At 29.1% G+C, this 25795-nt stretch overlaps 8 protein-coding genes across 8 annotated transcripts; 4 read left to right on the forward strand and 4 right to left on the reverse strand.

Annotated features, from left to right (window-relative positions):
- OCT59_024628 (uncharacterized protein) lies at positions 1 to 573 on the reverse strand (the record flags this gene model as incomplete). The annotated part of the gene is made up of 1 exon (XM_025329181.2): positions 1 to 573. The coding sequence occupies one exon, from the start codon at positions 571 to 573 to the stop codon at positions 1 to 3; it is 573 nt and encodes a 190-aa protein (XP_025176777.2).
- A 2468-nt stretch (positions 574 to 3041) lies between these two features.
- Positions 3042 to 3323, reverse strand: OCT59_024629 (uncharacterized protein; the record flags this gene model as incomplete). Its single annotated transcript, XM_066132891.1, has 1 exon — positions 3042 to 3323. One exon carries the CDS (start codon positions 3321 to 3323, stop codon positions 3042 to 3044), a length of 282 nt encoding a protein of 93 aa, XP_065991566.1.
- A 1833-nt stretch (positions 3324 to 5156) lies between these two features.
- On the reverse strand, positions 5157 to 5791 carry OCT59_024630 (uncharacterized protein; the record flags this gene model as incomplete). The annotated part of the gene is made up of 2 exons (XM_066132896.1): positions 5157 to 5626; positions 5713 to 5791. 2 exons carry the CDS (start codon positions 5789 to 5791, stop codon positions 5157 to 5159), a joined length of 549 nt encoding a protein of 182 aa, XP_065991567.1.
- Positions 5792 to 7143: 1352 nt separating this feature from the next.
- OCT59_024631 (uncharacterized protein) lies at positions 7144 to 8547 on the forward strand (the record flags this gene model as incomplete). Its single annotated transcript, XM_066132902.1, has 3 exons — positions 7144 to 7274; positions 7356 to 7369; positions 7748 to 8547. 3 exons carry the CDS (start codon positions 7144 to 7146, stop codon positions 8545 to 8547), a joined length of 945 nt encoding a protein of 314 aa, XP_065991568.1.
- Positions 8548 to 12697: 4150 nt separating this feature from the next.
- On the forward strand, positions 12698 to 14213 carry OCT59_024632 (uncharacterized protein; the record flags this gene model as incomplete). The annotated part of the gene is made up of 2 exons (XM_066132907.1): positions 12698 to 12951; positions 13331 to 14213. The coding sequence occupies 2 exons, from the start codon at positions 12698 to 12700 to the stop codon at positions 14211 to 14213; spliced, it is 1137 nt and encodes a 378-aa protein (XP_065991569.1).
- Positions 14214 to 17527: 3314 nt separating this feature from the next.
- On the forward strand, positions 17528 to 17815 carry OCT59_024633 (uncharacterized protein; the record flags this gene model as incomplete). The annotated part of the gene is made up of 1 exon (XM_066132916.1): positions 17528 to 17815. The coding sequence occupies one exon, from the start codon at positions 17528 to 17530 to the stop codon at positions 17813 to 17815; it is 288 nt and encodes a 95-aa protein (XP_065991570.1).
- Positions 17816 to 19650: 1835 nt separating this feature from the next.
- On the reverse strand, positions 19651 to 21720 carry OCT59_024634 (uncharacterized protein; the record flags this gene model as incomplete). The annotated part of the gene is made up of 6 exons (XM_066132920.1): positions 19651 to 19712; positions 19807 to 19857; positions 19932 to 19973; positions 20803 to 21220; positions 21431 to 21518; positions 21626 to 21720. 6 exons carry the CDS (start codon positions 21718 to 21720, stop codon positions 19651 to 19653), a joined length of 756 nt encoding a protein of 251 aa, XP_065991571.1.
- A 2375-nt stretch (positions 21721 to 24095) lies between these two features.
- Positions 24096 to 25310, forward strand: OCT59_024635 (uncharacterized protein; the record flags this gene model as incomplete). Its single annotated transcript, XM_066132926.1, has 2 exons — positions 24096 to 24173; positions 24252 to 25310. The coding sequence occupies 2 exons, from the start codon at positions 24096 to 24098 to the stop codon at positions 25308 to 25310; spliced, it is 1137 nt and encodes a 378-aa protein (XP_065991572.1).
- Positions 25311 to 25795: the final 485 nt, after the last annotated feature.

Raw genomic sequence — 25795 nt, forward strand, 5'->3', positions numbered from 1 at the left:
TTAAGCCGCAGCTCCAAAAGCAGCGAAATAACTAGTTACTCTCGCAGTACCGCTAAATGAGAAACATGATCCAAAATCTCCATCTTCATTACTTTTATAACTCCGGAGTATTGTGCTTACATTGTGTAGATTCGAGGTAGCTGCAATTTCTTGATTATTCAGATATATAGCAAATTGATCTACTTGTATCGGATTGCCATCCACATCATATGTTGTCGCTCCGACTGATATATCTAATGCTTCTCCTCTTCCGTATGAAGCAGTACCTGAACAGGAAATTAAATTATTTTTATTGTCCCATTTTATGTACGAGCTAGCACACTGTGCTTGTGCGTTGTTCTCTGTTAAAAAATAATCAACACAAACTTCGGCGCCATTACATTGAATAGTATCTGATGTAAAAGTGCCTGGCAAATCTTTATTTGCGCATATAACCGTCATTGATGACTTCGTAGCGCACCAGGAGTTTACAAGCTCACTGTAGTTATGGTCTTTACAGACGGGAGTTGTTGTTCTTTTGGAAATTAAAGTCCCATTCTTTGTTGATTCCTCTAGAGGTACTCCTACGACCATAGTTGTGATCGCAATCAAAAAGAAAATACACAATTTAGCAAACATATTCTTTTTATTAGAATGCAAAAGAATAAGAAAAGGAAATGGAAAGTTTTAAGTTGTTCTTGTAGAAGGATAACGTTTATGAGAATTTATCTTGAATTTTATAACATAGTCATTCTCTGTATTTATTTATTTTCACGTCCTAATCACTCCCAAATAATTTTAATTTAGTTTATTTTGTCTTACATAGTTGATTGATAATGATAAAAAAGGTGCTACATGTAAAAAAAAACCTGCATTTATTCTATTTATTCTCTGATTGTCGCGACATACGATGGTTCGCAAATCATCTGTGAAACTGTAAATCTTACCATGATGGCGGCGGTCGCGTTGTTTATATTTATCTCTGCGACTTAGAATTTTTTTGTGGTCCGATCTCTATTTGTCACTTGCATAAAATGTCACTCCCTTTATGCAGTGTAACAACATATTAATATTTGTGGGTAAGATAATCCCGAAATAATTTATCGATCCCCGAAAAATATAGGTATATTCCGTCTTTCTTTCTTTTTTTTTTCGTAAAAGGCTCATAATTCCGGAATTAATAAGGAATTTATCGAATCGTTTACATTTTCCGTGAATGGATCCGTGAAAGGCTCATTTTTACAGAGTTTTTACAGAAATAACGGATTAAATTTTTTTATAGGGATTCAGTACTAGTACGAATTTGTAAATCTGTACGGTTGATCATTATATTCTGCAATTAAGAATGAATATGAATAAAATTTGTGACTCCTCGGATGATGAACCGAAGAAAAAGTAGAAAAAGAACACAAAAAGACTGGATAGTCTGCTTTTCCCTCTGTTTCCAATTTGACTTAATTTAATTAATTTATTATTTATTTTATTTTATGGATAGTAAGGAGAATTACAATGAAAACTATTAAAAAAAAAAGAAAGAATTACAATGAAAACTATTTTTTAAAAAAAAGAAAGAATTACAATGAAAACTATTAAAAAAAAAGAAAGAATTACAATGAAAACTATTAAAAAAAAAGAAAGAATTACAATGAAAACTATTAAAAAAAAAAGAAAGAATTACAATGAAAACTATTAAAAAAAAAAGAAAGAATTACAATGAAAACTATTAAAAAAAAAGAAAGAATTACAATGAAAACTATTAAAAAAAAAAGAAAGAATTACAATGAAAATCACAAAACTATTCTAAAGAATATAACTGGAAAACATTATAGAACTTCAGCGAACCTAAGCACTGGAACGGACCCTTACTGGTAAAGAAAAAAAGAACTATCTAGGACTCCGACCAAGCCTACATAGGAAAGTAAAATATAAACGATCGGTGAAGGACATATAAACCAGTAGTAGGTGACTATACATAAAATGCAACATGACGAGTATTAATATGAGAGGTGTGAACATCTTGAGATAAACTAAAATCCATATGTTGGAAAAATGTACCACTATGAAGAAAATTGGATGATGAAAAGATAATGAACATTAAATCAGCGGAACGGGTTCGAGTAATCGAAAGTAGGGGGTTTCTTCTATTACGTAAAGATGGTGGAGGACGTGTTTTTAAATTGATTCTTTGTAATGCAGTGACTAAGTTTCCAAACTTTCCATTCTGTGGAACGTTGCTTCCAAACGTTGGTCTTGATGAGTGACTGCGACACTTGCATAAATGCCATTAGAGTCTTCTGCGCACAATATTGGTGTTAAAATGAATTATAAACATTCGGAATAAGTTGTGTGTTATATAAGATCGAATAAGAAGTATTGCCTCATCAGAAGGAGGAAGATCTTTGTAGGCCCAGCTGAAAGTTTCAGAATATTTGATGGAATCCGTGATACAAGTGAAATTTTATCAGCGCCTCGTCGAATAATGTTGTCTGCTTCAATTGCAAGTTGTAAAAAGGTCGTTTGTAAATGCGGTAAAAGTGTCGGGCAACGCCAGACTGATATGAAGATTAGTTTCCGTTTCAGAGTTACATAAAAGGCATTCGGTCCTATTTTTGATAATATCAGGGAAATTGCGGTTTAGTATATCTAAAGTGGATAACGTGTTAGTTGATGTTTTAATTTTCCAAGCAATATCTTTTGAGTGAGCAGAGCTTGTAGGAGACCCGTGTGTATTATAATTAAGCCATTTGGCGGTTAAGTCCAATGAATCATGTGATATTTAGTGAAAGTTTTGATGTCAGCCACTTCTCTGTGGTTAAGGTGGTTATCGATCCTCTTGTAGTTGATGATTTTGCCTAAGCACTTCCGCGCATCTTTATCGGGCGGGATTTTATTGTCCGTTTGCGTAAGTATATGATTGTGTGTTATTGATGTTGAAATTGGATAGAAGCGACCAGTTTTAGCTAAAGCATCCGCTATATCGTTAAAGGTGTCTCCGGAGTGAGCCTTACTTTGTTAAATGCTATCGTTAAATTAAGAGTCTTAATAATAAAATGTATAGCTGCTCATAGAGAAGTGTAATTAATTTTGTTGAAGCGTCGAGGAGAAATATATTGTAACCTCGAAGATTTGTTAAAACTATCAATTGCTGATTGTGAATCGGTATTAATGATTACTGTAGCCTTATAAGGAGACACGATTAAAGCAGTCAAAATGGCCTTTAGTAGACGACGGCATATATTCAACGGCTCCTTTATGGGTCCAATTAAATTCTTGTAAATTAGAAGTGGTCCATCCATAACCCATTTGAAATTCTGGTGAAGAAGGCTCTGCATTAAATGAACCATCTGTGAAGTATTCTAGATGTGCAAAGTTGTTAAGGTGTCTGGCTGCGAACCATAATTGATTTCTAATCACTTGTTCATTAATTAACGCATTGATAATTCTATAATTATGTGTGATTTGTTGGTTATTCGATGAGGAGAGATCGGAATAGGCGTAAGGTTACGTTGGATTAAGTAATCATTATAAGACAAGAGCCGACAGTGGAAGTGATTGTGTTTAATATGGTGATGGCAGCTTGATACGTAACTTTCAATATACATTTAGGAGTAAAATGTCCAATGTAATATGGGAAGTGCAGGAGTTGATCTAGGCGTATGTTGACGGCCATTACTATTATTGGTGCCGGGTACTGGGATCCAATGTTCTATATACATGGTAGAACGCTATTAATATATATTAATATAATGTGTTGAAGTTAATAATCTTCCATAAACGGTATCTAATACTGAGTTCACCCAAACAGTAAATCGTCCTTTATACGAAATAGGTTCATTGGTGACAGGTGGAGGACGGAGGCGTTGCACTTTCGGATTTTGGATCAAATTGGTTCCTAAGTCAATATTAAGTCGACCGGTATTCGATTGTCGGGTAATTTTGTCCTTCAAGAAAGTGTACCATCTAGGTATTCGGCCTTGTTGTTCATTAGGCTTTGCTTGATATCGGAGTATTCAAGGAGGTAAGCTGAATCTATCGTGATGTTCTGACTCAAGAACATAATTCCTTTAGTTCGAATGCTCATAATGTGACTGAATAAGTATTTGGGATCGATAATAAAATGTGAAATAGGAAAATTTCCTCCTTTGGTGTTAAATTGAAAGTTAGTGGATAATGATATATTATAGTAAAACGAAAAAAAACAAATAAATTTTCTAATCTAGTAATAGTTTAAGGAATTATCAAATAAAGAAAAAAATTGTTCGGTACCAAAAACGTTGTTGAGATAATAACATTAAAAATTTGATGTAGTTCGAAGTGTGGGAGAATTACTTTGGGCTATAAAAAGAGAAGCTTGCGCTTTTATCTGATCATCGAAAACGTTAATAATGTGAGGATATATAGTACTATGAATGACCGAGTTATAAATATTTTCGGTAATTGTAGTGATCCTTTAAAAATATTCCTCAAAATTGTGTTGATTTTCAAACATTGCGCTAGTGACAAAAATACATGATCGTGTGTAAGTTTCTTAATACGAATTAAATAAGAGAAATAGTTAACCATATTATGAATTTTAGATAACGTAGTGTTGTTGCTATTGTTGGCGCTCAGATAGACTCCTAATATTCTAGTGCCTTTTCCTAACGGGAGCACTTCAACGTTAATGGTATTCTCTCCAAAATTGAAAGTATGTTGTGTGGAAGCAGCAAATGTCTTGTTATTTGTTAGTAATACCGTTTTGTCTTTGTTTATCTTAATATTGGCTTGGTAGAAGTCATCCGCTATTTCAAGTTTTGTTCCAAATTGTTAAGGTTGTCTGTTAACCAGGTTGTATCGTCTAGGTAACCTTGAATTTTCATAGATAGTTTTTGTTGGAAAGTATCGTCCTCGTGTTCATGAGGAATTTTAGTAGGAAGGTGTGCTGTATATTCAATTCCTGGGAATTTAGAATTGTTGATCGCTTCGAACATAGGGTCGTAGTAAATTACCCAAAGTGGAGACAAATAGATTCACCTTGGTCGATACCATTAATGATGTCGTAAGGATCTCCTAATCAATCTTAGAAGATAATTTGGTTTTTCCAACTGTGAAAAGATTAATAATAAATGTAATAATTTTGGAGGAGAGGCAAATTCTTTTGAGGGCTTTGGTGTAAGCTTTCGAGAGATCTTGTATCATTATATATGTAAAGGTCTTTTTTTAAATGGGTAGCCACGGTAATGGCAGTTTGTAGAGTGAAGATAATCTCCATACAGGATGAGCCTTGCTTGAGTGCCTGCTAGATTATTTGATTGTAATATGCTATTTTCGCTTAAATATTTATTTAAGCGGGCATTAATGATTTTGACAAAAACCTTTTGAAAGGTGTCTAAAAGGACGATAGGACGAGTATGTTGTATATTATTGTCCCACCAAGCTGGTTTAGGAATTGGATAGAGAAGCGCATCTTGCCATGATGATGGGATGATACCATTATCTAAAATATAATTGTAAAAGACTGTCAACTTCTTGTGAAAGGATGATGGTAGTTTTCGGATTAATTCGTATACTATGCCAGAAGGTTCCGGGGCTTTGTTGTTAGGAAGGGTTTTTAGAGTAGCGTTTAGTTCTTCTATTGTAATTTGAGCTGTTAAATAAATTGATAGCACTATGAGAAATATTAGTTTTTGGTTGATAAATAGTGAACCATGGTTCTCGTAATGATGAAATTCATTGTATTTGTTAGTGGAAGACTGGAAGTATATGATGAACCAATATTTTGGTAATGGTCGTTAGCTAATTGATTAATGCGAGTCGGATCAATGGTATACATTTGTTCAAGGATTGAATCAAGAGCTCGTTTTTGATTTGTAACTATGTCAACGTTTCGTCTATTGACAAAATGTTCGATCTGTTTTAAGTCCCATTGACTTTTTCTTTTTTAAGCAAATTATTAATATGAAGAAGTAATGTTTTGATCGCTAAGACAATAGTATCAATATGGTATTTCGCTTCAAATTTAGAAGATTCTAGTGAGATTAACGTTATGCCTTCTTTCAAGATAGATAATAAAGAATTTAAATGATAAATGTGATTATATTTTGTCTTATATTCAATGGCAAGTTGTTGCGTTTAGGCGTCATTTTGATTTTTTTGACGTTCATTTCCTTTCCAATTTGACTTAATTTCCTTGGATTTAATTCACGTGACTTGTTTTTTACCTCTAATGAAATTATGTAATTTGTAATTAATTGTGGGTTTTTATTTTAAGTTTTAATTATTTTAAGCCTTATCATTCACAATAGATTTTTTGATGTTTCTATATTTTGGGTTGGATTTTCTTTTTTTGTTATTTTAGTGATTTTGTTAGCAGGAGTGTATATAGATTTTTTTTCCATAGAATACTCAAGGGAAGTTTTATGAAGAAGCGGTTTGTTTGTAGGTTTTATACCTTGAATAGCGTTAGTTTATGATCTATGTAATTCTTATAATTCATTCTAATAAAACTCGTATAGATTGTAGATTAGACTGAAATAACAAGCATATGGAAAAACAATAAATTTCATAAAACCATATTTCTGTTGTACAAATTATTAATAAATTTCAGGTAAATATAGCCAGAATGATAATATGTACGTACTAGTAATTTAATACACAATAAAAAAGTGTTTTTTAATTATACACAGTTATTTCTAATTAAGGAATAATGTCTTTTTGCATTATCTGTTATATAATAATAACTGTTACTATTTTGAAATTGTATTTAATAATTCAATTTTTTGATTGATATTAAGACAAGAATGGTAAAAAAATATTTTATACATTTCTTAAATAATTCTTTTTTTTTTTATAATTATCCAATTATTTAAACGAGTAGCAAAATATTTTACACATTCCTTAGTTTGTAATTTTAAAAAATTTTGATTTTGATCGATCGGCTTAAAATTATTCCGGATAAACAATACACAATTTCTGTACTATCGTAAACTTTGATCAACATTAAATTGATTTACAGCTTGCTTAATTATTTTTTACCTTCTCTTCCAAAATATAGTAAAAAAAAATGTTATCGCAGTTTTTACTAGATTAAGTGAAAATTATATTGAAATTTTAAATGATGATGAATATTATGATATAACAATTGAAGTTGGTAAGGATCCAAATGTAAAAATATTCCGTGCACACATGATTATCCTGTGTTACCGCTCTCCATTTTTACGACGAACTTTAATTTCAAATAAAAAGAATAACGATGGTATTTTGGCTCATATTAAGTTATCAGATATCTCACCAGAAATCTTTCAAATTATTCTAAAGTAAGTAAGTAAGTCAAATTTATACTAACTTTTATTAGCAATTAAATATTTTATATTTAATAAAATTTTTTATATTATTAGATATATTTATGGTGGTATAATTTTTTTTAATGAACAAGAAACTTTAGAAATTTTGAAAGTATTGATTGCTGCTGACAAACTTCACCTTCAAGAATTAGTTGACTATTTACAGAAATATTTAATTGAAAATAAAGTTGAATTAATGAAACAAAATTTTGGACTTGTTTATCAAACAAGTTTTTAATCTGATTCTTTATTAGATCTTCAACAATTTTGTATAGATTGTATGACTAAACATCCTCAAAAAATGTTCAAGTCACTTGATTTTACTTCACTTTCTGAAAAATCTTTGGTTTCACTTATTAAAAGGGATGATTTACAAATGAAAGAAGTTGAAATTTGGGATCATGTTTTAAAATGAGGACTTACGCAAAATTCTTCTCTTATTTCAGATCCTGATACTTGGACAGATGATGATTATGAAATGATGAAAAATACTTTACAACCCTGTTTACCGTTAATTAGATTTTTTAGTTTATCATCTGAAGAATTTGCACAAAAAGTTCGTCCATACAAAAAACTCTTAGGACGCCAACTTTATGAGAATTTGTTAAATTCATATTTGGATCCTAACATTGAACCAAGTGATAATATTTTACTTCCCAGATACAAGAATGTTGATGGAGTTATTGATTCAAAAATTGTTAATTTAAATATTGTTTCTTTGGTTTCAAGATGGGTAGATAAAATAGATATTAAAAGTAAATTTGCTTATACGAGAGAATTATATTTATCATATAAATTTAATTTATTATTAAGAGGAAGTCAAGATGGATTTACTCCTAAGAGGTTTCATGAATTATGTGATAATATATCTCATACTATTACATTCATTAAAGTAAGAGGAACAGAAGAAATTATTGGAGGATATAATCCTTTGATTTGGAAAAGTTTGAATAATGAATATGGTGAAACAAAAGATAGTTTTATATTTTCTTTTAAAAGTAAGGATAACTTCAAAGTTCCAATTTTGAGCCATGTAAATCCAAAGGATATAAATGGAGCGTTATTTTATCATACTAGAAGTGGTCCTACGTTTGGTCGTGATCTTTATATAGGCGTAAAAGGAGTTGATTCAGATGAATATCATCGTAATTATTGTAGAAAATATAGGTATGAAAAAGAGATAAGGAATACAGAAGATCTATTCTCAATAGAAGACTATGAAGTATTTCAAATTGTAAAAAGTTAAGCTATATAATTTGTATTTAATTTTGTTCTTAAAGCTAGTTGTACTTTGTAATTACAGATAGAATTATATAAGATTTTTGTAAACGTACATTATAATAAATTCTGGGCCTGGGTATAATGACTCAAGTTCCAATTTAATCAACTTAAACTTATAAATAATTAATTATTACTTATTTGGTAAATATTTTTTTTTTGTTTTTTATTGATTAATTGATTTAGAAAGTGATAAATACATATATACTGTATATATATATATATTAATTATCAATAGTAAAAAAAAATATAATAGTTGAAAAAACTTCAAAAGTAAAATTTCATGATTGTTAATACTAGTAGATGTCAACAAAATGGCTTGTCAGCAAAATAGGGATTCGTTGAAATGGTTTCAGAAAAATGTGATGTCGGCGAAATGGCAAGTCGGCAAAATTACATCAAACAGTTGTCGGTAAAATGGGTGAATATGTAAGTTCATCTACCACTATCAATAATTTTAATAAGTCAGGACCTTGTAAAATATTCAATTCAATATTTTCACAGTAAATAAACCTAATAATATAATTTACACAATAAATTTGATATTTCAATTTCGAAAAATATTTCTATTACATTGTCATTATAATTACATAAGAATGATATTAAATAATTAAAGATTTGATTCTTCTAAAAATAAATTTCCATCTCTTTTCTCAGCCCATTCGTTATAAGATGCAGTACGAAAATCTTTAATACTTTGTTCTTCTCCAGCAGTCCAGCATAAATAATAACGTCATATCCAATTTCTGTTCAAAAAAATTTTCATAGTCTCTATATACTAACTCTGCCCAAAATTTCTAAGTCATTGTTTACTTTTAAGAAAAGCAAAGTTTTATGTTGATTGTTTAACTTTAAATTTCTACAATTACTGCCAAAATTTTGAAGTGTCATGAATATTGATCAAAAATTGGGTTTGGATTTTATTATTTGGTGGATGACAAAGTCTTAGAATGTTGTACCTCAAGTGTCGATTCACGCCAGGTGATAACTGACGTGCGTCTAGGAATAGAGAAGTTCAAATTGAGTCGGTTCGTTCCATACGTCAGTTCCAAACCGGGTTTGATATGTACTGACTTGGTTCTTAACCAAAGTGACAAAAACCGATTATGGAACCGAACTGGTTTTTTGGCCCAACTTGGTTTTTCAATAGTATCAGTACCGAACCGAGTGAGCCGTCCGTGCGTGAAAATTTGTGACCTTAGAATAACAGATTGATTAGAATAACTCACGAAACTACTTCATTCAAAATTACTTATAAATTACGAGTTTTTTTAATATATGATTTCATAAATCAATTAAGTATAAAATTTCACAATATATATAATTTATTGTACTATACGAATTTATTTATAGAATAAAAGCAATGTCATTAATAAAAAACGTGTTTGTTATGGAAGTGCGATATGCGTCATGTATTTGACTCACGTTCAGTTATCATCTGACACAAATTAATCGACACCTGGAGGTACAACATATATATTAAAAAAAATTGTTTTTAAAAAAATATATGCATTCAATATCTATATAATAATAATAAATTCTTTATTTATGGAAAAATTTTTTTTAATAGAATTTATTTTTTAATTACTTGAAATACTTCATAATCTTCTACTTCAAAATTTTCTGGAATTCCTATCTTTGGATAGTCATCACCATAACCACGATCTTTATTAGACCAATTATTATTATCACAGTATATATTACCCATAGTTGGACCGTAATTATAATTACAAAAAACAGCACGATTTTGTTTCTTAACATAACTGACTTTTGAAGTAGAAATATTTTTTCCATTCGTAGAATTAAAAATAAAGCTATCTGCTGTAGTCTCCCATTGATAACGACTTCCATTCCAATCAAGTGGATTATAACCTCCAATTAATTGTGTTGAATTTTTAATTTTTGCTATCCAAATAGTAGCTCCTTTATTATCACAATTTTTATGAAAAGATTTAGTATCAACTCCATCTTGACTTGAGCGATATAATAGCTTAAAATCGTAAGGAACATTTTTTCTATAATGTGATGAATCTTTTTTATCAATCCACGAAGCAAATAGAGGAATATGATTTGACTCAATCAATGTTGAATCTAATCTTTGTTTTCTTGAAGGTGGTAAATTAGTTTTAGGTTTCACATTAGGAACTATATAATATTCCAAAAGATCATGAATTAAATCTTGTGGTAAGATGTCTTTGTAACAATAAACTTTGTAAAAGAAATCAGTAGGTTCAATATCATAGAATCGAATTAAAGGAATAAATCTGTATAATTCTCTTTCAATTCTTATAATATCATCTTTATTCCATTTTGTTGGATCATTCTGCATATTTTGTTGGGCAAAACACCATTTTAATAAATACTCCCAAATTTCAATGTCATTCATAATTAAGTCGTCCCTTTTTAATAATAATTCCAATAAAGGAGCTTTTAAATTGATAAAATTTTCAGAACTGAATAAAATTTTAGGTTCTTCACAAATTTTTTCAAGGCAAAAATTCCATAAATCCGTAAATGTTTCATGTTGATAAATAATTTCAAGAATTCCGGTTGGATTTTGTTGTAAAAATTCAGTTTTATGTTCAATCAAAAATTCTTGAATGTGGGAAACTAATGAATTGATATTTAGCTCATCCACAGCTACCAATAACTCCAATACATCAGGACCTTGTAAAGTCTTCAATTCAATATTTCCACAATAAATGAACCTAACAATATGATTAATAGTTAAATATTTTATAAATTTAGATGATTAATAAATTTATTAAATAACATATCTTACCTAAGAATGATATTAAATAATTTTGGTGAAATATTTGATTTTTTAAAAATAAATTTTCCATCTCTTTTCTCAGCCCATTCATTAGAAAATGCAGTACGAAAATATTGAGACCTAGCACATAAAACATTTGAATGAGCATGAATTTCTTTAATATTTTGTTCTTCTCCAACATAAATAATAACGTCATATCCAGTTTCTGTTTCAAAAAGTTTTTCATAATCGCTAGATAACTCTGCCCAAAATTTCGAAGACATTGTTTATTGTAAATAGTAAGAAAAGCAGTAAATTTAAAGTTTATAGTCGAAGCCTTAATTATATTATATTATGACGATCGTGTAACCTAAATTCCTAATAAAAATAATTTCCTGCGTATTTGTCAACTTTATAACATTGATCAAAGATCATGATTATCATATTTAATCAATTTTTTAAAAGATTAAAACTGAAATAACAAGCATATGGAAAAACATAAATTTCATAAAAACCATTTTCTGTTGTACCTAAGCAAAACAATTTGTCAATTTTTAACCTTATTATTAATTAAAAATTTTATCCCTCTAACTGTAATTTTTCTAAAATTATTAATAAATTTCAGGCAAATACAGTATAGCCAGAATGATAAATGAATATTTTATGTACGTACTAGTGATTTAATACACAATTTAATTAACAAAAGAAATGGGTGAATTTTTTCCGCATGTTTTTTAGTATATACACAGTTATTTCTACTTAAGGAATAAAGTTAAAAATTCTATAATATCCATTAACATACCTCTGATAATTTCTTAAATAAAATTAAAATGTGATTGTGAAATGTAAACTACAATTTTAATTTACCGTTCTCTTTTTGCGTTATATAATAATAATTTTATGATAAAAAAATATATTGTTCATAAAATTTGTACTATTCTGAAATTGTATTTTACAATTCAATTTTTTGATTGATATTAAGACTAGAATGGTAAAAAAAAAATATTTTATACATTTCTTGATTTATATTTAAATAATTCCAATTATTTAAACGAGTAGCAAAATATTTTACACATTCCTTAGTTGGTAATTTAAATCTAATTATTAAATATAAATTATCAAATTTTGATTTTGCTTGCAATATCATTAAAAGCTATGATCGATCGCTTACTGGCTGAATCAAACGATGATTAACCATAAAAGAATTTGTACAAATTGCAATAATAGTCGGCTTAAAATTATTTCAGCCAAACCGGATAAACAATACACAATTTCCATTTATATCTGTACTATCGTAACATTAAATTGATTTACAGCTTACTTAATTATTTTTTACCTTCTCTTCCAAAATATAGTAAAAAAAAAAATGTTAACGCAGTTTTTTACTAGATTAAGTGAAAATTATATTGAAATTTTAAATGATGATGAATATTATGATATAACAATTGAAGTTGGTAAGGATCCAAATGTAAAAATATTCCGTGCGCACATGATTATCCTGTGTTACCGCTCTCCATTTTTACGACGAACTTTAATTTCAAATAAAAAGAATAACGATAGTATTTTGACTCATATTAATTTATCAGATATTTCACCTGAAATCTTTCAAATTATTTTAGAGTAAGTCAAATTTATAACTTTTATTAATAATTTAATATTTTATATTTAATACAATTTTTTTATAACGTAGATATATTTACGGTGGTATAATTTCTTTTAATGAGCAAGAAACTTTAAAAATTTTAAATGTATTGGTTGCTGCTGACCAACTTCAACTTCAAGAACTAGTTGATTATTTACAGAAATATTTAATTGAAAATAAAGTTGAATTAATGAAACAAAATTTTGGACTTGTTTATCAAACAAGTTTTCAATCTGATTCTTTATTAGATCTTCAACAATTTTGTATAGATTGTATGACTAAACATCCTCAAAAAATGTTCAAGTCACTTGATTTTACTTCACTTTCTGAAAAATCTTTGGTTTCACTTATTAAAAGGGATGATTTACAAATGAAAGAAGTTGAAATTTGGGATCATGTTTTAAAATGGGGACTTACGCAAAATTCTTCTCTTATTTCAGATCCTGATACTTGGACGGATGATGATTATGAAATGATGAAAAATACTTTACAACTTTGTTTACCTTTAATTAGATTTTTTAGTTTATCATCTGAAGAATTTTTACAAAAAGTTCATCCATATAAAAAACTTTTGAAACCTCAACTTTATGATGAATTATTTAAATCTTATTTGAACCCTAATATTGAACCAAGCAAAGATATACTACTTCCTAGATACAGGAATGTTGATGGAATTATTGATTCAAAAATTGTTAATTTAAATATTGTTTCTCTAATTTCAAGGTGGATAGATAAATTGGATATTAAAAGTAAATTTGCTTATGTGAGAGAATTATACTTACCATATAAATTTAAATTATTATTAAGAGGAAGTCAAGATGGTTTCACTCCTAAAAAATTTCATGAATTATGTGATAATTTACCTTGTACTGTTATATTTATCAAAGTAAAAGGAACGGATGAAATTATTGGAGGATATAATCCTTTGATTTGGAAATGTTTGAATGATGAATATGGTGAAACAAAGGATAGTTTTATATTTTCTTTTAAAAGTAAGAATAATTTTAAAGATCCAATTTTGAGTCATGTAAATCATGAGAATATAAATAGAGCTATATTTTATCATACTCAATGTGGTCCTACATTTGGTCGTGATCTTTATATAGGCGTAAAAGGAGTTGATTCAGATGAATATCATCGTAATTATTGTGGAAAATATAGGTATGAAAAAGAGATAAGGAATACAGAAGATGTATTCTCAATAGAAGACTATGAAGTATTTCAAATTGTAAAAAGTTAAGCTGTATTTAATCTTGTTCTTAAAGTTGTTATGAGATTAATTGTAAACGTACATGAATTTTGATGGTACGTATAAAATAAATTCTTATGGAGTTTTATAATAACTCAGTTTTCAATTTAAAAATTAAAGCATAGGCGTTACTGTATGTAATTTTATGAGGTATACTGGCCAAAATTAATTCTTTGATTGAATAATTCTCGTAAAAATAGATTTATTTGGTCTTATTTTTTAAAGAAAAAGTAGCTGATTACTAAAAGATAACTGGCAGGTAAATAAAAAATTTTCTGATTCATCAATTATTCTGTAGGTTATAATTCGCCATAAATGTAAAATACAAATATAAAATAACCAAATTTATTAGCCCGATAATGAGAAATGAATGATTGTAATTTGTCTAATTTATAAATATACTGATGTTGATAAAGTTAGACAAAAAATTAAAGAAATGATTAACAAAGAAGAATGGAATACAGATGAATGTTTAGAATTGAAGGAGTAGTTTACTCTACATATTTTTTTTATTTTTGAACAGGTTATTAAGTGAAACTGAGCTACTAAAGCTCAAAAATATCAATAGTGAAGAATACAAAATAATTTACGACTGCAGTGTTTCATCATCTTCCCAACGTTTAAGATCCTTCTTGGTTATAAGCTCGCAAGTGTCCTCCATAACCTCATATATCTTATCTGGGTTGAAAAAAATAGTTCGTGAGACCTTCAATCAAACTAGATCCCATGTACTTCATATTATGTCCCATATCGTCCCAACAAAACATGTGACTATGATTATCCAATATCCAGATTGAAAATCCAGCAGAATGATCAATACATACAGCATGAGGATCAATAATACCGAATGTTTTAGCAAAATACTTAATATTATCTTCATTCAATAAGTTTGTCAGACCTGACAGATCTTTTTTACTCGTATGAAATGAAATCCAAAGTGATCATTCTTCAAGAGGGAAAGTAGCGCTGGCAATTTCAACAAGGAGGTACTACATCTCTCGTTCTCACATGAATTAAGTGAACTCTCATTCGGATATCGGACCTCACCAGAATTAGATACTGTACATCCACGGGTTCACTTCCACACAATTCCCAATGTCCCATTTTTCCAGCTTCTCCTACATACGTAAATCTTGAGAGAAAAGAGATCGATTGGTTTTCCACCAATTCTCAATCATCTTTTTTCTGTCTTGATCCTTGGGAACCATGATTGATGCTTCAAACAATGCTTTAATGATCCTGTAATAACTTTGGTTCCAGACAAGTTTATCACTGATGGAGATTCTCTGCACTCAAGATGGTCGTCCATAATGTAATTAAATATTTGTATAAAGATTTTCAAAAATATTATAAATAAATCTTGTTATAAAAAATCTGGACTAGATGCTTGAAGAGAAAGGTCTGGTCTATTTCCAGAAGAATGCCAAAAATGGGGAAATACCCAAAAAGAAAGAACTTAATTTTGCTGATAGATTTGGAAAAACTGAAAAATGGTTTGATGCTCAGAATTTTAGAACTTTTTTGATATAATGTGATAAATACAGTATGTACTATAAATATTTGGGAGCAATAATAAAAATTGATGAAAAATATTGAAATAATATTTATTTGCGTGATTATTTAGTCATGAAAAATTTATTAAGGAGGAAAAATTGATTTCATAAATATTTGAGAGCAAAAATTGATGAAAAAAAATTGAAATAATATTTATTTTACGAGAGAAAAATATTTTATTCATGAAAAAATTTTTAAGGAGAAAAAATATTATTTAATCATGAAAAAATTTTTAAGGAGGAAAAAATTTTTTAAGGAGGAATGAGAGAGGAGTATGGTATCGTAATTTATATTGTATTTATTCACTTGTCACCTAAATTTGTACTAGTTTTTTACTATGAGTTTCATATATACACAATATATATACAGTGATTACATTTATTCTTCTGAAACATATAAGTGACCTTCTTATATGTATATGAAATAATTGACGTAATTATTTGGTAATAATTGTTTATTAAACAATAAACGGCTGCGCCATTTTATCAGTACTTTTCCCAGTACATAGGACACGGAGGAGGTGACACAGCAGAATAATTAGATAAATATGTAACAGCTTAATTTCTCGATTTTACAATTTTTTAAATACTTTAATTGTCTCTAGCAGGAAAAAGAAGATTTTTCTTAATGATTGACAGTTAAAACTAAAATTTTAGTTAGCAAAAAAGGTAAAAAAATATATAGTTATAATATTATATGGAGAATTAAAAAATTAACTAACGAAGTAGACAAAAAAGAAGATAATGCTTCTAGCGAAACACGAATGTACTAACGAAAATGAATTCAAAATTTTATTGAGAAGTATTATAATTGGTTTACTAATTTTTTGTGAAAATAGTGAAATAATTCTAGGTATAAACGAAAATATTAAAAAATTATTATTTGATTTTAGCAATAATTTTAGTAATAGAAAAAAGATAGATAGCGATTTTTACTTAGAATTATTATTTATAGAAAATTTTTTAGACTACAACGAGATTAGGATAATAGATAGTGATGAAAAAGAATATAGAATATTAAATACTTTAAGAAAAGAAACGAGGGAAATTTTAAAGGATAAAACTGTGGTACATACGATTAAATATAATTTCAAAATAGTGGATGAAGGGCTTTTAACGAACGAATATAATTTATTCTGGAACAATAGAATAATAACAGGAGGCTTTAGGGGCTGGAGGAAAAAGTCACGAACGCTATTTGGAAAAATGAAATACTTAATAGCGAAAATTTAAATGATCTATTTATGTACAATTACAAAAAAGAATTCGATTGGAAGACAACTTTAGAATTTGTTAGTAATAGAATTAATTTTACACAAAGACAATGCAGTAACAAAGATACGAAAGAAAGATCTTATAGGATTAAGAATTTGTTGAAAGAACAACCGACTTACAAAATATTATATAAAAGAAATACTAACAAAATAGAAAATGAAATATGTATAAGATGTGGGAAAAATGAAGAAGAAGATTGGAACATATTTGGATCTGCGAAGATAACGAATTCTCGATTGATGAAATTGTACAAGAATCAATATATCGTTTTGAACAAAATTTAAAGAAATGTAATCAAAATGAAGAAGTAGATATTTTGAGGAATTATAATTTTGACTTTATTAGAATTTTAGAAAGCCCATCGATAATTTTGAGAGGTAAAAATAAGAAGTGGAATTAATTAGAGGAGTCTACAACGAAAATTTCAATAGTTTATCGAACAAAAAAGAGGAGAAATCATTGATAAAAAGACTTTGGATGTTTACGTATGACGAAATTAAAAATCGGTTATGGATACCACTGTGCGAAGAAATTAAAAGATTAGAAGAAAAAGCAAATATACAAAAATTAGACCTTAGAAAAAAGAGAGAAAGACAGGAAGATAAAACGGAAGATCAAATTAAACGAGATAAAAAAACAAAAACAGAAGAAAATTTAGAAAAATTAAACAAAAAAAGATTCAATAAAAAAATTAGTTTAGTAACGTTAGGAAAGTTAACGGGATCTATAGTGGATGGTAATAGTATAGCAAATGCATGGGAGTGATGATGGGACACAATACATTTTAGTATAGTTCTAGTTATAGTATTTTGTTTCGAAAATTACTTAGTTATAGGGTTTTGAGAATTTTTTTTCGAAAAGCTTTAAGTGTTTTAATAATTTAATTATGTAATTTGTATCAATTAATAAAACGCGTTACTATTTAAAAAAAAAAAAATACTTTAATTGTCTACTTGTGAATCTAAATTATTATTGATCACTGATCTAAAAACTATTTTATAAATTTGTTGAATTTTACTAATATTTTCATCTGTTTTTGTATTATTTTTATCTTTAAAATTAAATTTTCATTATTTAGATAGATCAGTTAATTATAGGGTTATTCTTAATTTATTATCGGTAACTCTAAGTATTTTATAAAATTATGTAATATTAGGATTCTAAATAATTAATAAAATGCGTTACTAATTGTTTTTTTAAAAAAATTAATTTATAAGAAATAAAGTAAATTTTGTTGGTAATAAATAAATAGATGAAGTGATCAGTTAAAATAAAAGAACATTTTATTTTTAAAGTCGGGATAACATCTTATAATAATCACGAAAAGAGGTGAGGATTTGTATTAGAAATGTCCGTCAACCTTTGATACTCCAAGATAACATCCTGATCAACCATGAAAGCTGATTTATCAAGGTGAGATATTTCTAAATTATCCCAGGAAGAATATCTACTAAGAGCAACATAAGCTTGACCGGGTGAAAAGATGTTCCCATCCAATGCTAAGCATACCCTTGCTAAGGTCAAACCCTGGGCTTTGTGAACGGTAAGGGCGAAACAATTTTTGCATACGATTGCAATTGTTTCCATTTATCTTAAAATAATGGGTTTGCTTATAAATGTCAATGTTGAGATGAAGTCCAACAACTCAGCAGAAACCATGAACGTGATAATCGTGATTTATGAGTGTACAGAGTCTCATTTTGCAAGGTGAGCAAGAAATCCGGAAAGAGATGTAAAAATTTTCATGACATGATGCATCAGGTGTTGACTTGAAATCCGATCACTCCTTGCTGGAACATTCAACAGGAGCTGCTGGTAGAAGTACAATTCACCATCTTCAACCCTAAGAAAACGATGCCTGGTTATTATTTCTTTTGATCGTTTAAAAACATAATTATTCAGATCATCACGGAATGCTTGACGAGTGGTAGCAGGTGGCGAAGGTGTGATTAAATACCTCTGAAAGTATTGAAAGTACGTGAGGTTCTCAAACTCCTGGAGGTGAGGACGAGCCATGTACTTCATGATTGTATAAGGGTTGTCATCATCATCATCTATCATGTAGACAGGAAGTATCGTACGAGTCCTTGTGGCAGGAGGATCAGTCATGAGAAACTTTACGGTAACAGAAGAGCTGCAAATATCGTGACCTAGGAGCAAACACATGAGTTCTATTGATCCAAGGCGACGCGCTATGACATGCTCCCTCAAGAGATCATTCTCATAGATATTGAATACATGTGATGGTTCTCTTTTCGTAATGTACTTTCCCTATAAAAAAATTGGATACGTTTTTTATAAAGTTTTCATACGATTTTTTTCCTTAGAAATAACGTATCATAATAAGATACGGAAAAATGCAAAATTCCGTATCACTAAAAATATGGTTTGAATACGGAATTTGCACGGGATTCATATGGAATTTACATGATTTGATCACTGATTTTATCACGAAATTTATACGATTTGGTCACTGAATTTACTATTTGTATTACAGTTTACTATAATTGTATTTTCATAAATCTAATTTTACTTTATTAAATTAAATAAAAAATAAAAAATAAACAAAATACAAATATATTATGAAAATTCCCTCCTTATTAAAACCACCTATTGCAACCAAAATTATCTATAAGTTCAGGTTCATTTGGAGTCAAATAACCTAAAAAAACAAAAAAAAAAAGAAACATAAGAACGTCTAACTTAATTGGAAACAAAACCCCCCCTCATATAGTATCTGCAATCATCCAAGTCACCAAAGGTTAGCATTCCTACAAAAAAAGAAAGAGAACTCCAGAATGTCTGACCTACATAAAAGAAAAGAATTATGAAGTGTCTGATGAAAAAGAAACCAAAACAACAAAATAAATCCAAAACTGACCTACAAAAAAAGAAGACTCCGAAGCAACAAAACTGTAATAACCTATAAAAGAAAAGAATCTGAACCCAACTTACAAAAAAAAAAAGAAAATTTGAACTGACCTAAAAAAAGAAAAAAATCCTGAACCATCCTACAAAAAGGAAAGGACTCCCAAACTGATCTACAAAAAAGAAAAAAGAAAACTGAATCTTCTCACAAAAAAAATCTGCTGGCCTATGAAATAAAAAAAGGGATAAATATAAATATAAATAAAAAAAGAAAAGGGAATAAAGAATAAATCAAAAAAAAATATTTTTTTAAAAAGAGGGGTAACGAAGTTAGGAAAGTTAAAAAAAATTTTTTTTTAAAGGGAGGACGTCAAAGTTAGAATTTATAAAGAGGAAATAGAAATAGAAAGAAGAAAATTTTAGAAAAAATAACAAAAATAAGACGAGAAAAGAGAGGAAGATCAAACTCATCAAAGTAAGGGTTTATATAAAAAAACAAAAAACGTATCATAACAAATCAATAAACAATCACGTGATCTCGTGTTATGATACGGGATTTTTGTAAAATTATCTTCTAATAATATTGGATACGGAATCTATAGAAACGTACATAGAATGTATATAAAACGTATCCTTTCCGTTTACATATTTCTTATAGGGTTTGTCATGTATCTGGCGAATCCCTTATCGGTTATGTATTGGACGTTGATATGCGCATCCCAAAGCAAAATGTATCGCAGGGTGGTAAGGTACGACCCAAGAATCAGCTTCGGTCAAACACTTATATACGTATCGGGATTCACCTGTAACATAATGGGTTTTTTCGCTATAGGGACGTGGAAAGCCTTTCTTGCATGTTTGCCCTGGAGGTGCGGGTCCCTGACATTTTGAGCTGCAGGTGTGTATTTGATTCGCCAAAACAGCAGCGTAAAGTTCCAGTTCATAAAGAGAATCGAGCATAGTTGATCGTATGACATCATTCGCAATCATTTCATCAATTACCGGAGGTTCATATTTAATCAGACTCACGATAATGGCCGTCGTGGATCTCATGCTTTGATTGATGGAATTGGTTTTATTAGAAAGATTTCTAATATTTGGATCGTGATTAACTTCAACCCAAAACTCCTGCTGGGGTTCTCGGTCTCCAAGGTTTTCCTCGACATAAAACTCCAATGCATAGCTTCCATTAACATTTCTGACAGTTTTGGTAGTGATGCCTGCCAAGATAACACTCAAACCCAATGGAGGCATCGTATCAAAGTCTATCCCATCGATCACCTTAATAGAGGTCGCATTGATCTTATTATTTTATCAATCAAATAATAAAGATAATGTTTAGCAATTCAGTAAAAGAAAAATAACATTAATTATTATAAAAACTTACCGTATACCATCCTGCACAGGCTACAAATTTCCCCCCTTAAACATATCACATCCCTCTTTTCAAAATCTTCAGGAAATAAAATAAAGTCATTGGTAGAAATAAAATTCTTGAGGAACTACAAATACCAATAGAAATATCATTGGAAAGCGCGTAGCAGGATTGATAGCTCCTGCTAAATATCCATATTGAAAGGATTCTGCCGTGTTCGTAGAACTAGACTCATTCAATGTATGTCAATCTGAGGCTCGATATTCTTGTCAGAAGGAATAAATGCTTTTATCTTCAAATAAATTATTTTCGTCGCATCATTCGTGTCCAACCTCGACACAGCCGTAATCTCTTTAACCGTATATTCTTGCGTAAGTTTTTCGTTGGAATCATGTATGTAGCAAATGGTAGAAATCTTAGATGGCATTTCTTTTTGTAAAAGAAAAAATTTTTTTTTTTGTATAATATTTTCGTTAATAAACACTGAAAATAAAAAAAAAATTAAATGGAAGAAGGGAGTTTTTTATACCTATTTTACAATGTTAACTATATTATTTTTTTTCAAATTAATTCTAATTAAAAAAATTCTTTCAATCCACATTCTCAAAAAAAATTTTCGTGAGGCTTCAATCAATATTATCAAAAAAAAAAAATTTCACGAGGCTTCAACAATTTTTTTTTTTCACTTCGCCATAATTTATACTTCTTTATCCGGACATAAAATACAATTTTTTTTCGCAAGAATCATCAATTAACTATCATTCTTTGCTATAGCTCATATATTTCGCAAGTTAAAAAGCCGGTCTAAAAAAAATTTTTTTTGACACGTAATATTGTTTCAGATCTCAAGTGTTTGATTATGCAAAAAAAATTCTTAATATTTCTTAATATGGAAACGAAATGATAAAAATTTACAAGATAAAAGCTAGTTTTTGAAAAAAAAAGCCATAATCGTATGGGACAATAGGTTAATATAATAATTCATTCAATAAATCATATATAAGCCACTTAATTTCACATTCACAAGGGCAAAACAAATTAAATCTACTATGTAACATATTTTATCTATTATTACAAAAAAAATGGAAAAAAAGTAGTATATAATGATTCATTAGGCACCAGACAGTCCAGACACGTTAAAAAAAAGTGATCAAACAATTTGAAAGTTCGGATCGTTGACCAGGTCACACAATTTCATCAGCCAATAATTATCAATTCAAACCCGATCAAAATCCCGAACGATCAGTAATCATTTATCATTTGGTCATTTCCAATCATTTGATTTTGATTGGCTAATATTTATCACATAAATAATCATGTGACAAATAATGAATGTAGTGTAGGCAAAAATCATAATGCTGGCCAAAATTACATTCAAATGACCAAGGTCATTTGTCATTTGTCATTTGAATCATTTGGTCATTTCAAGTCATTTGCCCTATGGAGGGAGGGTAGGGCGAAATAATATATAATCTAAACAGAACTTATAATAAATCAATACCTTAAACAAATGTGTAGAACACTAATTACCTCCTATTATTTATCCTACGATAATTATGTACTAAATTTGTGTTAATCACTTGTCACATGCTAAATTTGTATCAGTTTTATACGGACGACAACAATGATATGTAAAAGAGAAAGGTATAAGAAGATAAATTTTTAAAAGACTATGAAGTAATTATTTCAAATCATAAAGAATATTTATTTATGATAGTAAATGAATGTATTTTTATTACAAAAGAATTTTTATTTTAATAAATGAATTACGATAAATGATAAATTTTGCAAAATCACTATAGCATTATAGAATTTTTTAATTTTCGGATATTTCAATTTTTTTTTTAGAAATATAGCTTTTTATATAAACAAAATGATTACAATAATTACAATAAGTAAAATATTAAAAGAAGCGAAGATGATACTGCGAAAAAAAATAAATGAATTCAATGTTTATATGTATACTTTACCCGAAAATAGTATTTTCTTATGAAAATTTGTTAAATTTCAATATCATTATGTTAAAAGAAAATATCATAATTATGGTCATTAACTTGAAAAACCTAATGTTTTAATTTTGAAAGTTTAACTAAATTAAAGCTCTTTTATTGGAATTATTATTAGTAAGTAGTGACTCAATTTCTATAAGTAAATTTATATGTTAAAATGTCTTTTACCAATAATTATTTAATTGTATGTGTGTGAACCACTAATAATAAAAATTATTACTGGGAAGTGTATATAAAATGGTGACCTGGGTGCGCATGAAATCAATTTTATAATTTTAAATATATTACTTTTGTCAACGGATAGGAACAAGGATAGGAAGGGATATCACGGATATAAAGAGGTAGAATATTTATAATTCAGGTTATTATTGTTCTCGAATATTTGGAATTAGCAAAGATATTTAGAATTAGCAAAGAATAAAATCTACCGATCGGCAAAGACGCAAATCATAGCGAGCACTTTTTCACGTCATATCTTAGTCCTAGAATATACTTTATAAGTTCTTTACCATTTGGTGACAATGATATAATCAATTAAGCAGCCAATCGCCAAGCCCCTTGGTGCAATAATCTTGACTCATCTTTTCTCTTTATGAGTATTACATTGGTTGAGTCAAGATTCATATATCAGACAGCGAACTAACTAAAAACTTTCAGGTATGTCTTTTCCCCCAATAAGAAAAGTAGTATGTCTTTCCCCCCAATAAGAAAATCGTGGACTGAAGACTCGGTAACCTTAGTTTTGTTCGTAAAGGAAGAAAGTTCATTAATAATTTAATTTTTCTCTTTAGATATGGAAATGTATCGAGAAACTAGCGAATCTCGACAACACGACGCTACAAATTTACAACAAGGTTCTCTTACCGTACAAGTATGTCTCAACAAAGTTTATTTTCTTTTTTAGCCAGGTCACGCATAGATATTGATCCTTGATGTTCTTCTACATTAGAAACAATCAAACACTTTTTCCAAGAAAATCCAAGAACAACAAGCCACTACCAATAATAGTAAAAATCGATGGGACCACAATAGTGATAGGCACAATATGGGACTATTTATATACAGCAAACTTCCAGCCAAAATATTTATTCTTATCGCGATTCTCACTTTGTGTGTTCCTTTTTATGGGATTGACTTTTCTCAAAAAAACTTTAAAATTCCGAGCATCAAACAACCAATTTTCAATTTTTTCAAATATATCAGCAAAATTAAGTTCTTTCCTTTTGGGTATTTCCTCATTTTTAGTGTTGTTCTTTTTGAAAAAAGACCGGACCTTTCTCCTCAAGCATCAGAACCAAATTGCATTATGGATGACGATCTTGAGTGCGGGGAAACGATGTCCATCGGTGATAAACGTGTCCTGGAAACAAAGTTATTACAAGATCATCAAAGCATCGTTTGGAGCATCAATCACGGCTCCCAAGGATCGGGACAGAAAAGAGATGATCAAGAATCGATGGAGAAACAATCGATCTCTTTTCTCCCGAGATTTATGTACGGAGAAGAAGCTGGAAACATGGGACATTGGGAATTGCGCGGAAGTGAACCCGTGGACGCACCTAATTCTGGTGAGGCCCGATATCCGATTGAGAGCCCACTCAATTTATGTGAAATCGAGAAAAGTAGCACTTCCCTGTCAAAATTGCCAGCTCTACTTTCCCTCTTGAAGAATGACCGCTTTGGATTTCATATAATTACGAGTAAAAAAGATCTGTCAGATTTGTCAGACTTATTGTACGAAGACAATATTAAGTATTTCGCTAAAACATTTGGTATTATTGATCCTCGTGCTGTATGTATTGACCATTCTGGACTTTCCATCTGGATATTGGATAATCATGGTCACATGTTTTGTTGGGACGAGATGGGACATAATATGGATTACATGGGATCTAGTTTGATTGAAGGTCTCACGAACAATTTTTTCAACCCAGATAAGATATATAGGGTTACGGAGGATACTTGCGAGCTTAATCGTTGGGTAGATGATGAGACACTGTGGCCATAAATTATTTTATATTCTTTACTATTGATAGCATGTATGACTTTGGGCTTTACTGAATTCTTGAACGTGAGAAATTAACGAATTAATATTTAGTTCTAACAATATGATTAATAGTTAAATATTTTTTACAAATTATATGATAAAATTTATTAAACATTAATATTTTACCTAAGAATGATATTAAATGATTTTGGTAAAATATTTGATTTCATTTTCCATCTCTTTTCTCATTAGGAAATGCAGTACGAAAAAATTGAGACCTAGCACATAAATATTTGAATGAGCACGAATTTCTTTGACATTTTGATCATTAGTATCTGCATAAATAAAACGTCATAATCGTCATATCCTATAGTAAGTCCTGATTCTCTTTTAAGCTAGCTGGTCAACTCCGCCAAAGTTTTAATTAAAGATAAAGGAAAGGAAATGGTTAATTCTTTGGACATTTTTGTATAAATAGACCATTATTTGTACTGAATCTTTTTTAC

Source organism: Rhizophagus irregularis, chromosome 5 (genome assembly GCF_026210795.1).
Source record: "Rhizophagus irregularis chromosome 5, complete sequence".
Classification (NCBI taxonomy): Eukaryota; Fungi; Glomeromycota; class Glomeromycetes; order Glomerales; family Glomeraceae; genus Rhizophagus; species Rhizophagus irregularis.